General features: G+C 41.7%; 1 protein-coding gene across 2 annotated transcripts in view; it reads right to left on the reverse strand.

Moving 5' to 3' along the window:
• The window catches only part of SKAP1 (src kinase associated phosphoprotein 1), a 273,972-nt gene that overhangs the window by 1,583 nt on the left and 258,096 nt on the right, over positions 1–14,293 (reverse strand). For both annotated transcript variants that reach the window (XM_012660133.1, XM_012660123.1), the window contains exon 12: positions 1,552–1,660. In XM_012660133.1, the coding sequence (XP_012515587.1) occupies positions 1,559–1,660 (102 nt within the window). In that variant the 3' untranslated portion in view covers positions 1,552–1,558. The remainder of the gene's footprint in view (positions 1–1,551; positions 1,661–14,293) is intronic.

A 14,293-nucleotide genomic window follows, 5' to 3' on the forward strand; every position in this document is an offset into this window, starting at 1 on the left:
TAAATTCACTTAGCTGCTGCTGCACAACAGAGTGAGTCCTGGCCGGGAAGACTTCGAGAACAGTTTGTATCACTGTCACACTGATGCAATCCTTCACCCCCAGCAATAAAAGCTGCTCCCATTTCAGGCCAGAAGATGGAGCTGGTCTTGGGAGCCCTCCACCACCATCCCAATTCTAAACAAAATCCACTCTGCACCCAAGTGGCTCCCACTGATATGCCACCCAAATTAAGCACTCACTCCACTGTTTTAAAACACAATGTGGTTCTTGTTCATAAAATGCAAATAATATAAATATATACATTTAAGAGACAGGGTCTTGCTTTGTTGTCCAGGCTGGAATGTAGTAGTGCAATCATAGCTTACTGCAACCTAAACTCCTAGGCTAAAGCGATCCTCCTGCCTCAGCCTGCCAAGTAGCTGAGACTACAGGTGCATGCCACCATGTCTGGCTATTTTTTTAAATTTATTTTTTGTAGAGACAGGGTCTTGCTATGTTGTCTAGACTGGTCTTAAACTCCTGGCCTCAAGTGATCCTCCAGCCTTGGCTTCTCAAAGTGCTGGGGTTAAAGGCATGAGCCACTGTGCTTTGCCAAATCATATTCTTTTTTTTTTTTTTGAGACAGGGCGTTGCCTGGACTAGAGTGCAGTGGCATCATCATCATAGCTCACTGCAACCTCCAACTCCTGGGCTCAAGTGATCCTCCTGCCTCAGCCTCCCAAGTAAGCTGGGACTATAGGTGTGTGACAGCACCAAACTATATTCTTTATTACTTCAAAGTTAATTTGATTATGTTCTACAGGAATCCTCATACTGGATTCCTAATCTTTGTCAGTCATATTGCAGCATGTGGGCATTTTGGGGAAATGGTGTCCTGGATTTGAGAGCTATGGATAAACCCAGATCTACCCTTGTGGCAAAAATTTCTAGTTATCTCCCAATATCCATTCTCCCATTTTTATTTAATAATGAACCTTTCATTTTTAAGGTGGACACAGGGCTATCAGCTTTCTTTGCAGCTTGTATCTGGCCAATGGAATGTAAGCAGAAGTGTGTGTGCAACATCTGTGAAGTGTCCTTAAATGGAGAGGGTATGCCCTTCTCCTTTCATTTTTAGCTTTCCTGCTGAGTAGGATGCAGACAGGACAGCTAGAGCTGGAGCATCTATCTTGGCCATGAGGTCACCTTGGGAATGTTGGCCACACACAGAGGAGCAAAAAGAGAAGACACTTGTGATCTGGATACGTTGGGCCACTTGCCTCCAGATTTTTATGGAAGAGAAAAATAAATTTCTGTGTTAAAGTTAAGTCATTGTCATGTTGGATTTTCTGTCACTATTAGTTGAACCTAATCCTAAATGACACAGTCCCCAAATTTAAGAAAAACCAATTCCAGACTTATTTTCTTTCAATGGTGACTCATTAGCATTACTTTGGGAAGTGAAGAAAAGCCACTTCACTGGCAGCTCTCGTCTTTCAAAAAGAAACTGAAATCATGGCCTACAAATTCTGCCCAACTAATGGGCAGTTCATTGACAATGGTTCTGATACCTGGGCTTCATTTTTCTTCCACTTCGAAGGCACTGGTGAGATACTCCTTTGGAACAATCCCAATGAGGCTGTTCAGTTCTCCTACCCACCAGCCATACATGTTATACTCCTGAAAAATGAAAAGTAGACAGTTCAAGTTGAAATTTGGTCATGCTTCTGTTTATGTTACAGTGAGCTGATGGGAGAGTCTGTTGGGTGCCTTCTTCGTTGGTGTCATCAGAATGAGCTGTTAACATTCCTGATGAGATTAGTAAATTTTAAAAAGTAATCCAGAGGAAGGAAGCATTTTAAAAGAAATGTTTTCATTTTGCCACATTCCTGTCTACATGTAAACTTAGCACATTTGATGCCAGTGTTGAACCTAAAGAGCAATTTTTTTTTTTTTTTTTTTTTTTTACCAAGCAGAATGGTATGGCTTCTTCAGAGGAAGTTGGGCACACTAAAATGCCAGAACTCTAAAGATATTCAGAGAGTCAGGTCATAGTTCAAATCAATAATATTTATCAAGCATCTTCTATGTGCAAAGTGCTATTTGAGTTCCCATGAGGTATATAATGATGAATCAGAAGATTGCTTGCTCCTTGGGAGCTTACAGCATAGAGTAATGGGCTCTGGAGTCAGACAGACTGGGATCTAATCCCCGTTTGGGGATTAGTAGCCATGTGAGTTTAGGTCCTAGCTTTAACTTCCTCATCTATAAGAGCAGGGGTAATGTCTCCCCTCCTCTCTATGCTGTTGGAATGTAAGTGACACTACTGAAGTGAAAACAACTGAAAGTGTCTGATACATAGCAGGTGCTCTAAACATTAGCTTCCTTCCCTGGAAGAGGTGGGAGATTGACCAGTACATCAATAATGATAGGCAGGAATAAGTGCCACAGAAAGGGACAAAAAAGAAAGAGGATGAGGATTAAAGAGGGTTTAAGTCAGTGGTTCCCAACCCTTTTGGTATTAGGGACCAGTTTCATAGAGGACAATTTTTCCATGGACTGGGGAGGGGGATGATTTAAGCACATTGCATTTATTGTGCAGTCAACTCTTTCTGCTAATGATAATCTATACTTGTAGCCACTCCCCAGCGCTAGCATCACTGCCTCAGCTCCACCTCAGATCATCAGGCATTGGATTCTCATAAAGAGCATGCAACCTAGATCCCTCAGACGTGCAGTTTACAGTAGGGCTCCTGCTCCTATGAGAATCTAATGCCACCGCTAATCTGACAAGAGGTGGAGCTCAGGCAGTGATGGGGAGCGGCTGTAAATACAGGTGAAGCTTTGCTTTGCTCGCTCAGCTCAGCTCACTCACCATGGACTGGTACCAAGTTAGCGCCCTGTGTGGTGGGAGGGGGGTTGAGGACCACAGGTTTAAGGGGTGGTCACAGGGGTGAGGATAATGCTCCTTGAATACAGAAGAGCTTTTCAAAAGCACACCAGATGTTGAACATTATGGGACTATTTCTGGAAGCACCAGAAAAAAATGTTTTCTTTCTTTTGAAGGAAGTAAAATTAGGATGAAACTGTAAGAATGGGAAATATCACACATTCCAGTTTAACTGGATTTGGGGTTTCACAGAGCTAACTATCTGCTTTTTTTTTTTTTTTTTTTGCATACCTGGCTGCTGAATTCTACTAGGAAAAAAAGAAAGGAAAGAAAACTAAGCTGGTGACATGTAAAATTCAGGGTCCCTAGCATTAACTGGTGATCTTTTTGTCTCTACATAGTGATATCTGCCTTCGTCCAACTCTGCTGCTTTCCTGCCCTCTCAGCGAACAATATTTTCTCCACCTTTAAAGAGAAAAAAGAAGCCATCACATTTGTCAACCTTTGCCACCAAAGCAGGAACTTACCTGTACTGACAACCATCTTTCTTCCCCATTAAAGTGGGGGAGGCAGCCCTCCTCTGGTTTAAGACTCTCACAGTGTGCACTTGTAACCCCTCCTCTTTCTTTCTTTTTTAAAAAATTTTTTAAACTTTTTTTTTTTTTTGCCACAAGAAGATTTAGAAGAGACCCTTTCTTTCTTAGAGACAAGATTCTGTGGGGACCGACCTCTGCCTCTAATGGAAATGGTTTCTTCCATCAGCACTGAAAGGTGTTCAAGTTTCTTTTATCTTTGAAAACAACTATTAAATCATCCCCACTGCATGTCTACTTTCCATTTCTACTAGTCTATGCAAACTTACACTTCACACACTTATCAGAAGAGTTTACTCACTCATTGCCCCAACTTCTTCCTTCCTATTTGCTCTTCATGCCACTCTAATTGGGCTCTGCTACCATCACTCTACTTACACTCTCTCTGTGGTCTCCTATAACCTCCTCGTTGCTCAAATTCTCTGGTTACTTCTCAGTCTTTAACTTACTTGATCTCTCAGCAGTGCTGGCCATTACTGATCCTTGTTGAAGCATTTTCGTCTCTTATTTTCTGTGATAATCATACTCTCCTGGTTTCCCTCCTATCTCTCTGGTTGCTTCTTCTCTCATTCTCCTTTGCAGGCTCATCTCGCTCTATTCTGCCTTCTAATGTGGTTGTTTTCCAGGGTTCTGTCATAGCCCTCTCGTCTTCTGAGACTTCATGCACTTTCCTTGAGCAATCCCATATACCTCTGTAGTTTAACCACCATGTCTGTGTTAATGACTCATGATGAGAGCTCCAGCCTACATCTAAGTGTTGGACCCCAGTAGCCAAATGCATGTCCACTAAGCTGCTCAAACTCATTATTTCCTAAATTTAACCTATAATCCTGCCTCTACCCCCATCCCCACTCCCAAACTATCTTTCTTTACCCTCTATGCTCTCTTTCTCAGTGAGTGGTACCACAATGCACTCAGTTATCCAACCCAGCAATCGTTCCCAATTTCTCCTTCCTCTTCACTCAGTCCTGGAGCCCTGCCAATTCTCTCTCCAGAATGTTACTGGAATCCACCCTCTTCTCTTCATTCTCTTCACCAATACCCTAGAGTCATGTAACTGTCATCTCCCATGAGGACTATAGAAACAATCTCCAAATTCATCTCTGTATCTGCTTTCTTGTTCTCCTCCAATCTATTCGTTCTGCAGCCAGAATCTTTCCACAATGCACGTCGATAATGTCTCTGCTGTGTTTGAAAACTTTCAGTGGGTTCCCACCGCCTCTTGTCAACTTCTTAACAAGGTGGACAAAGGCCCTGCATGACCCACTCGTGCTTACTGCCCAGCATTATCATTCACCCCCTAGATCTAGTGTCCCTTAGTAAAACAACTTGTCTCAGCTACTCCCATGTGCTATAGTCTCTTACCTTGGAGCCTTTCCTCTGTTTAGCCTCTACTTCCTCCTCCATTTCATGGGGCACACTCCTAAGTAACTTTCAGATTTCAATTCCTGAGTCACTTATTCTCTTAGAAGCCTCTCCTTGCCACTCTGACTGTGCGGGGGTCCCGGCTACATGGCCCAGTGCTTCCCCGGAAAAGAGCTCATCACTGCCTCATATCTGCCTGTCTTTGTCTCAGCGTCAGTCACGAGATGGAAAATTCTGAGGGCTGGACTTTGTTGGTTTTGTTTGCTGTTGTAGTCTCAGTATTCAATACTAGACCCAGCATAGAATGTGGCCAAATAAATACTTGTTAAATGAGGTTCTGTTGAAATGAAGGAGGCAGTGGGAATTTGTACTCTCAGTTGAGCAGAGTTAGTTACAACTAATTCCAAGATATTCCCCTGGTGATTGCACTGGTTATGGCAGAAAGAGATCAACTGCCTTTGGAGATAGACTCCCCAGATGGCTCCCTAAGTACCGAGAAGAGTGTCAAACACCACAAGAATAAAGACTGACCCTTTTAGGACCGGGTAATTGCCTTTTTAAAAATCTGTCTTAAATGACTGAATGTGTCCATCCACCACCTCTTCCTACCACGCACCTTCCCGTTCCCTCCCTCTCCCAGTCCAGCTTCTACCTACAGTTTGCACTGACTTACGGGAAATTACCCAGAATCCCTCAGCTTATGCCTGTCAGAACGTTTTTAAGCTCCTCTTGGTACAAGTTATGTTACTGTCCATTTTTCAAAACTGAACTTAGGGCAGTTCCTGCCTTAAGTTTTCTTGTAGTGTTGCCTTGTGTTTATGGAGTTGCTGGAATGTCCATATCTACAGGGCCTGCTGTGAAGGGGAAATATATACTCCATCTTTCTCTCTTACTGTAGCTCATAAAAACTAGCTTTAGCTCTTCTGCTGTTTCACAGGCACAGGATGGGCACAATGTTGTCTGACAGTTTTTTGATCTAAGTCAACTTGCTTAAACACATGTGAAATGTGGTCTACCTGCCAGATGCTGTCATCTTCCATCACCTGCAGGGGATAGGATAAGGCATTTGCTCCCTGGGGACTGCTCAAGACCCTTGACTTTGACTCACGCTTTGCAGCACCCCCTTTTAGCCGTAACGCCAGGAGTAGGGACCAAGCCTTGGGAAGGTGCTCTCTGCCAACTCGAAGAGGGTGCAAACAGGAAGCAGATGAGGCACAGCAGGGCACCTGCAAAGGCTAGGCTCCCAGTCTGTTTGCTCTTGCTGGAGGGGAGCACTGACCCTGCCGACTGCAGATGTAGTAGCTTTACCACAGTGGTGAGAACTGAAATGAGTGAAATCAACTCTCTGCCCTTCAAAACAAAAGAGCAGGCAGAAGTGTAAGGAGGATGGCACAGTCTCAGAGACCATATGTCTCCTGCTGTGGGTGCCTGGGAGCTTAATCAAAGCACCTACAGGTCCTGGGATCTGACTGTCTTTTCCAGATTTCATCCCTTGGCTGGATACTCGAAAAGGGCTGCAGGGCTGAGATGTTTAAAGCATGAATGGAAAATTTCTAGCTTTCTTTCCCACTACCACCCCCCATGCATTGCTCCAGCCCAGTCTGAACACCACGAGGTATTTTAAAATAATTTCTACTTTGATGAATTGCTGGGGAGTCCACAATTGCTCATAATCAAAGGGAGAAAAATGCAAATGAGATCCGGCCGAGAACTATCACCACCAAACGTTTATTTCACTGCACAGTGCCAAAAAGAATTAAAACAACATTAAACTCACAGCAATCATGTTTAAGCCCTCGTTTCCAAGTGCCAAATTGCACCACTCTGGATCATACAGATGTTCGTTAATTATGCTAATTTTTATTAAACTATTAAAATGGAGAGTGTACTGGCTCAGCCAGGCAGACCTCAGCTCTGAATGAACTCTGCTCTTGTCTAAAGGTGCTAATTTACTGCATTTTTATTAAGTTGCTGATTCTTGGATTTTAGTTTTAGCATGGCAGAGAGAACTAAATTTCTGGGATCAATATTTTCCATAAACTCTGACTTCTCTTTGCCCAGATGTTTGGAAAGACTAAGAAAATGCTGAAAGGCTCCTAGAAGACCTGAAATCTCCAATGCAGAAGTGTTTCTACCTTTCAGGTGGGGAAACATACCTACAAGTGGCAATGCTAGGGCATCAGAATGATACATGCTCCTCACTCCATTCCTCTCTATATGCTGTGAATGGTAGAGCTAAGATTTTAATTATACAAAATTGTTAAATGAAGATGCTTTAGATAAGAATATAAAAAGTTATTTAAAAAAATCCTTCACATCAGTGCTTGTTTCTTGCCATAAAATCTTTTTAGAAGCCTTTCACCCAAAACAAGTACAGTATGTGGTTTGTTCTTTTCATAAATATTTCTAGGCTTGATTAAACATCTGTTTCTCTTAACATCAACTTTGACCCACCTCCTTGAACTCCCCCAAACCAAGAAGTCTTAAATTTGGACTCCACTATCTGGTTGGAGAAGCTACTGGCCTGGATGAGCAAAGCGTTGAATGAACCTGAAAGACACAGCACTCACCATCAGCAACAATCAAAAGTGTTTATCGGGGACTGCACATGCCATAAAAGGATTTATGCTGCTAATCTCCATCAACGAGGAAAAAAAAATCCTACCAAACCTGCCATAAAAAAAACAGCAAATTCTATAAACAAAAAGCAGTATGGCCACCAACAACGGGCATGTCACACAGCTTGACTCTGCCTCCAGTGGTTTCCTATTGCTGTTTATGGTTTCAAGACTATCATGGACCTCCTCGGTGCTCCTCCTGTCACAGGGCCCTGAGTCCCTGTGTGGTGCTGCAAATACCCTGTCAGTAGGTGTCAGGGGATATCAGGGGAAAACCAGCAGGCGCCTATCATAAGCCTTAAAAGAGATTAAATACCCCTACTCCATGATTGCTACATTTTAATTTCTCTCCTCCCTGCTGGTTCCTATTTGTATGAGCTCTTCCATGGCTCCCCTGGAGTAGCACAGACATGACCTGGAATGACCATCCTGTCTTGGGATGAGAATTCAATTTCTAGGCTCAGTGAATCCTAGGCTGTTCCAACAAAAGGAACTCACCATCCTCCGGGGCACAGATGCTTAAACTGGAGTCTGTGAACCCCTGGCTTATCTATGGATGAATGTGAAGGGATCTTTGAACTCCCTGAAACTGGTGTAAAATTTTGTGTGTATGTGTACGTGGGGTGAGGCCCAGACTTTTCATCAGATTCTCAAAGGGTTTATGAACCCCCGCAGTTTAGCAACCAGCACTCTCGGGGAGGAGGGGGAATCAATGGTATTTATGGCCCAGATCTGCACTTCAGCCCGGTGTGGCCATCCCCGCCTTTAAAAAACTGCAATACAGGAGAATCAAGAATCCTCATTCCTTCCATGCTGGGTTTCCTAGGCTTCACCCTCCAGGGGCATAGGCTGTTCCTTCTTCAAAGGCTGACTGAACTTGCTTATCCTTTCTAAGGCACCATGTCTTTAACTGTGACTTAAAAGTTGTGGGGTCTTATCATTGTTTTCATTCAAATCCACATGATGGCTTTTGGAGCAAGTTGTTCCTGTCAATTCCCCTGAGAATGTTCCTAACGAAATATTCTGTTTTCACATTGAATTGGGATCCAAGCCTCCATGGAACAAGACTCCCAGAAAATGTCTCATACTTTTGTCCTTTTAACCATCAAATTTCACTACAGCAGTGTTTGTAAATAAGAGAATTCCTTTTCAAGAGAACAATGAATCAGCCCCTAACATGAAAGATCAATAAATCCTTGATATATGTATGGGAAAGGTGAATCGATCACAGAATTATTTGTTTATGATTGCTTATTTCTCTTATTAGTGCTTTGCATCATATATTATTATTAGTAAAGATGGGAAATTTGAATTCCTAAGCAGAATAGATTGTAATATTCCAGGGTCAGCCAAAAACATCATATTTTTACGCTGGATTGACCCATAAATTCTCTCTCCTAAAACCCAGTGTTGGAAATTTAATGCTTTCTTAGGATATCATAAATTATTACATAAATTGAGGGCTCTAATTCAGTACCCTTACAACTATTGAGGAAAACAAGGCTGGGAACAGGCATTGTTCACCAAAGACAAACAGGTGCCTGTTTTTCAGCACAAATAGTTTTATGAAGAGATTTTCCAGAAGGAGAAAGGAAATGGTCAGTTGGGTGGCGGGTGGGTTAGTGGTGCTGGAACCTGTGAAAGGATCGAAGCTCAGCGCTTGGCTGAAACCTTGGGTAGCTTGGCGGCCTCTCCAGGCTGTTTTACAGTGTGTTTTAAGTTCTTGGCAATCATTTTCTCTTTTTCCATTATTCAGAGTTTTGGTCTATAAATCATAATAAAAATGAATCATTAAATTTGCCTCAATTGAGCTAGTTTTATTTATTGTTACATTTCAGGAAACTTGCTAACCTGATTGATGGGACTGGATACAGGGGAAGGTGTGTGAGTGTAAGGAAGGGGACATGGAAAGGCTGGGTGGTCAGAGAAAGCAGTCGGGGGGCGGGGGGGGGTCATGGTGACAACTCTACGAAGTGCCCCTCCCCCAGCTAAGCACCGAGTATTCCGAGAAGAGGAGCGTGTCATCTAGATGGAGGGTCTGGAGCGCTTGAGTGTAAAGCTCATGTCCTGAACAGGGTGGGAGTGGACAGTGATCAAGTCAAGGCCAGGGAGGTGGGCAGGGCCTGTGCACACACTGAATGTTGCTGGTGATGGAAGTGTGTGAAAACACAGAGTGGGTGTGCAAGTGCTTGTGACAGAAAAATCATAACCTGTGAAGGTAAGAGGGAAGGCCAAACAAGGCTATGAGAAAGAGAAACAAAAAAGCAGCACACAACTTGAACTTTACCTAAAAGAAGAGAGAAAGGATAGAGGGAAGGTAAACACTTTGCAGATGGGAGAAAACAAGGTGCCAAGTGCAGAATTCAGGAACAATAGAGACAGCACCATTTCGGAGCTGATAGAATTGTGATACCATGTGAGACGGGCGTATTAATATGTATTCCATAAACTGCGCAGCTCACAGCTCTGCACCGCTCTGTTTTGCTCTGACCGCAGTACCAGCCTCAGGCACCACAACACAATTTGGAAACAATGTGACGGAAATGTTTAATCTGCTCGGCCCATCTGTGCTGCGTATTTCTCCAGATCTCCCTGAGAGAGGCGCCTTGAATCTCCACATTGCCTTTAATATTCTCCTAAATCACCTCCCCACTGCACTTCAAGGGCCATTGCTACAATATCACAGGTTCATCTAAAGTGCAATGGGGAGGGGGTGTGGGGGGAGGCACAGGCCTGGAGATTTTTTATTTTAAAATAATTTCCAGAGATCGTCTTTTCTGCTTCCTTTAAAAAAAGAAGAAGTTATTTTGCTGTTGCCGTAAGGTTATTGAGGTTGTTTGGTGCAAAACAGGGTAGGATAGAGTGGAATCATTCTCCAAAGAATTATTTTTATTAATCTTGATTCTCTCAAATGGACATGGGAGGGAGCAGTTGCTTGTTTTCCCATTTCTCTCCTTGCACCTCGCTCGGGTGATGTGCTCATTTGGGGCTAGTGCCTCTCTCCTTTACACTCTTGGCATCAGGTACTGGCTTGGTGGTTCCCAGGGCCAACCCTGACCCCGCTCTGCTCTAAACAAAGCCGTTTTGTTCAAGACAAGTATACACTTAGTCTCTGGTAAACATGTCCTCATCAGGAAAGGACACTGTGTACATTATTAATTTTATCTTAAAACCTTAGATTTTCTCTTTTTAAGTACAGATGTTGGATGTCAGATTTCTGATGCCTTTCCCCACATAATTGTGCCAGATTCAGCAATTTGGATCTAGAATGTAGAAAGCTGGGGTGGGCTTCGGAAAAAAGAGGGGATGACAAGTCATCACGTTCCAGACCCTAGACAAATGGAAGAGAGTTGCACATCACCAAGAAAATTAGGATTCCTTTTGCTTTGTGAATTAAAGGAATGAATAATTTAATCCTCAAGATTGTTCCAGCGAGGGAAAGGCAACGTCCCAGTTGCGGAGCCTTACAGCCTGTCGGTGTGTTACATCATCTGCACACATAGGCGTTTCCATGACAACCGCTTATAGCTTCATTTCCTGGATCCCTCTAGGGGGTGTCACAGCCAGATCCACCTGCTTTTCACCCTACCCTCGGTGGGGTCATGGTAAGGTCGCCAGAATAAATGAACGCGGGTACTAATGATCTGTTTACTGCTGTTTATGCTCTGTGTGTGTCAGGGGCACGCACATTTAGAGAGCTCATTATGGTTGCAATTAGAATGCACCATCGCTAGATATTTAACTCCTTTTTCTTTTAAATTAGCATTTTAATAACATTCTTTGAGCAGAGAAACAAAATGACCATTTTTCACGGACAAACTTCTAGCTGTAGGTGCAACTTTAATGGCAAAGTTGTGAAGGGGAAAGAAGGGAGAAAAAAAAGGCCATTTTTACTACTTTTACCCTCCTCCTTACCAAAAGGATATTTTTATTTGCTTTCTAACACACTCAATTTCCTAAATTTGTTTTGAATCCAATTATTTTGGGTGGTTTAAAGTACCGCACTCTTGTTGGACGGAAATTAGCAGCGATTGAAATTAACTTTTTATGTGACCTGTGAAAGGGGCTAAAATAATTACAAGTGTGTAGAAGAAACTCTCTCTCCAAAAGACCCTTGCTGTAGGACCGTGCTGTGATTAGATGATACCATTATCAGGATATCTCTATACAGCAACTGCAAGGGCTTTTTTCTTTAAAAAGGTGATTGCAATTATTGTTTCTGTTTTATAATTCTTAGGACTTTCTTATAGAGCATAAGCGATGACAAAAACTTCTCTTTATAGATAGGATAAATAAGAAGCAGAAAGAATGAAAACAACAGCACCGTTTACCATTTAAAAATAGTGAGAAATTGGAGCATCAAAAAGCAGGAGAGTTGGAGCGGGAAAGATACAAACAATGTAGAGACCCACTCGGTCAGAATGTTTCATAAGGCATGGCTTTTTAGGAATCAGCCAACACCTTTTCTAGGTGTTTACAGATGCTCTGTTTGTGTAAAGTACAGTGAAAAATAACAATTTGAATGTTTCGATTATCTTTCCCAGTCCGTTCCATTTTCATTATTTATTTCCTATAAATCGGGACCTTGCTGAACATAATTCTGCAGACAAGGAGGTGGATGGGACAGCCAATGCGAACGAGGAGATAGATGGTGGGCACGTGTAAGATAGATGCTATGCGCTTATGAAAAGGAGCAGTATGTCTGCATGTGAACATTCACAAAGTAGAGCAAGCAAGCGTGTGAACTACAGCAGGTATTTATAGGTGGAAATAAAGGTGCAAGGAAGGTTGTGTGAAAACAAGCACAGAGAGTCTGAAAAGGTTTGCTTTTTTCCTACCCTCCTGGAATCCACGTCCAAGTTCCGCCTAAGATGTCCCATGCTTGCTGTGGCTCCTGTGAACCTCACAAGCCTTTACATGACAACAGACGGGGATTTCACAGCCAGAAGACTTAACGAGGTCAACAGTTGAAAAGCAAGAGTTAGAAAGTGAGATCTTTATCGACAGCAAAATAATCCCACTATCTCCCCCCTCCACTCAGAGATAGAAGGAGGAAATTATTTAAAGACGCAGAAGGGAAAAAAAAAGGAGCCTTTCTAAAAATGCAAGTTGAAAATGTTTATGCTTTTTTATCAGCCTAGTTGCACCTTAGAATCTGCCATTTCATAAATAAAATACCGATGGCATAGACTATAATTTGGTGATAGCTACCCCAGGACATATCTAGATGCACTTGTGTTATTTTAATTAAATACTGCATTATGGTTTGTGACAACTACATAGCTACGTCGTAAATGAATTCAGAATTAAAGTGTTACTTAGGCATCCAGTAATTTTTGTCTCATTCCTCAGTTTTACAAAGCAAATAGCTATAAAATCAAGATGTTGGTTCATTTACAGATGGAGCAGGATTGTTGTCGCTGTTTTTTTCCTCCTTAATCCTCATGCACAAAAAGAAGACGGAGCTCAGAGTCTGGCTCACAACACTCTTAGCTTATGAGCCACATCACAAAGAAAAACACATCCTCTTGACTATAATGTGAAATGCTGAATATTAATTGCTGGTATTATGCTTATCTTTCTAGCCGGGTTCTGTCTTTTGACAATTATTCTAATGGGCTAGAGTCTTGCACTGCAAGGAGATTTTTCTCCTTTGTTTAATAGTTAGACAACTGTTTTTTTTTTATTAAAAAAATGAAGTTCATAATGCACCATGGAAGTTTTTAGTATTTGGAACTCTTCCCAAATACGGCATATTAGTAGAAACAGAGAAACCGCTGAATCTCTCTGGTAAAAAGATGATGCACATTTCTTCATTTAAAAGAAAAAAATATTTTTCATTTTAGCAATATTAATGTTTCCTTAATGAAACTAGAGAGGCCATTATAATTTGATATAATCAATTGGTTAGTTTAAATATCACTTCACTAGCAAATCATGAGAAAGGTTCAGAATATTCTCATCTACCAGGGGCAGATTTTCACTCAAAATTAATATGATAGAATAAAAATTTTTGTTCAAATCTGAGGATTGAATTGCATCTTTAATGTGTCATATGTCAAGATGAAAGTTGTTAAATAGCAAGCTTTCTGAAACCATTTTCTATTATTTCTAGTTTGAGGATCAATATGATCTTTTTATTAGCTTTAAATACCCTGAGTCTGGGAATGTCTGCAAATTACAACTTTTCTGTGTTCTAATCGATTACTCTAAACCCTGCATAACTAATCCTATAACCTGCATAGAAGTTACGGGCTATATGTTTGCAATGAAGTTATAATTTGTTTCAATATTTTACTAGTTTGGTTGGAGAGCTGAATCCGTACAAAACCAAGAAACACTGGCAGAAGAGGTTTGGGGAGGCTGAGTTCCTTCTGAGAAAATAATTACACAGGAACAAAGCTTTTGTGACTCCTTTTAAATAGGGCATCTCACTGAAATGTCATCCAGCCTCTTTGGCAGATTAGTGAGGAGTTTATTACTAAATCTCTGTCTAATAAACGTGCAGTTGACTCTGGAGGAGCTGCTTGTTATAATACTGGCGGCGGGAAATGGAGGGAATGTCACAGTTAAAGACACAAATTTTCCCCATAATATATTCGAATGGAAACCTCTGAATCCAATACTACATGGGCATATCTAATAAATTCACAATATTTCAGTCTCAACAGCCTTCACTGGTTAGTTTTAAAGATTTATGTGGTAAAAAATTACTCAGTGATGAATATGGTTTATTCTGTGCAGTATTGGAGGTATAAGGAATTAAACTACCGTCTTTAACAGTGAATTTATTATTACCTCTGTCAAAAGACGAAGGCTTTAACAGCATTTGTTATAAATTCACTGC

The sequence above is a fragment of the Propithecus coquereli genome, unplaced genomic scaffold (genome assembly GCF_000956105.1).
Source record: "Propithecus coquereli isolate 6110/MARCELLA unplaced genomic scaffold, Pcoq_1.0 Scaffold119, whole genome shotgun sequence".
Taxonomy (NCBI): Eukaryota; Metazoa; Chordata; class Mammalia; order Primates; family Indriidae; genus Propithecus; species Propithecus coquereli.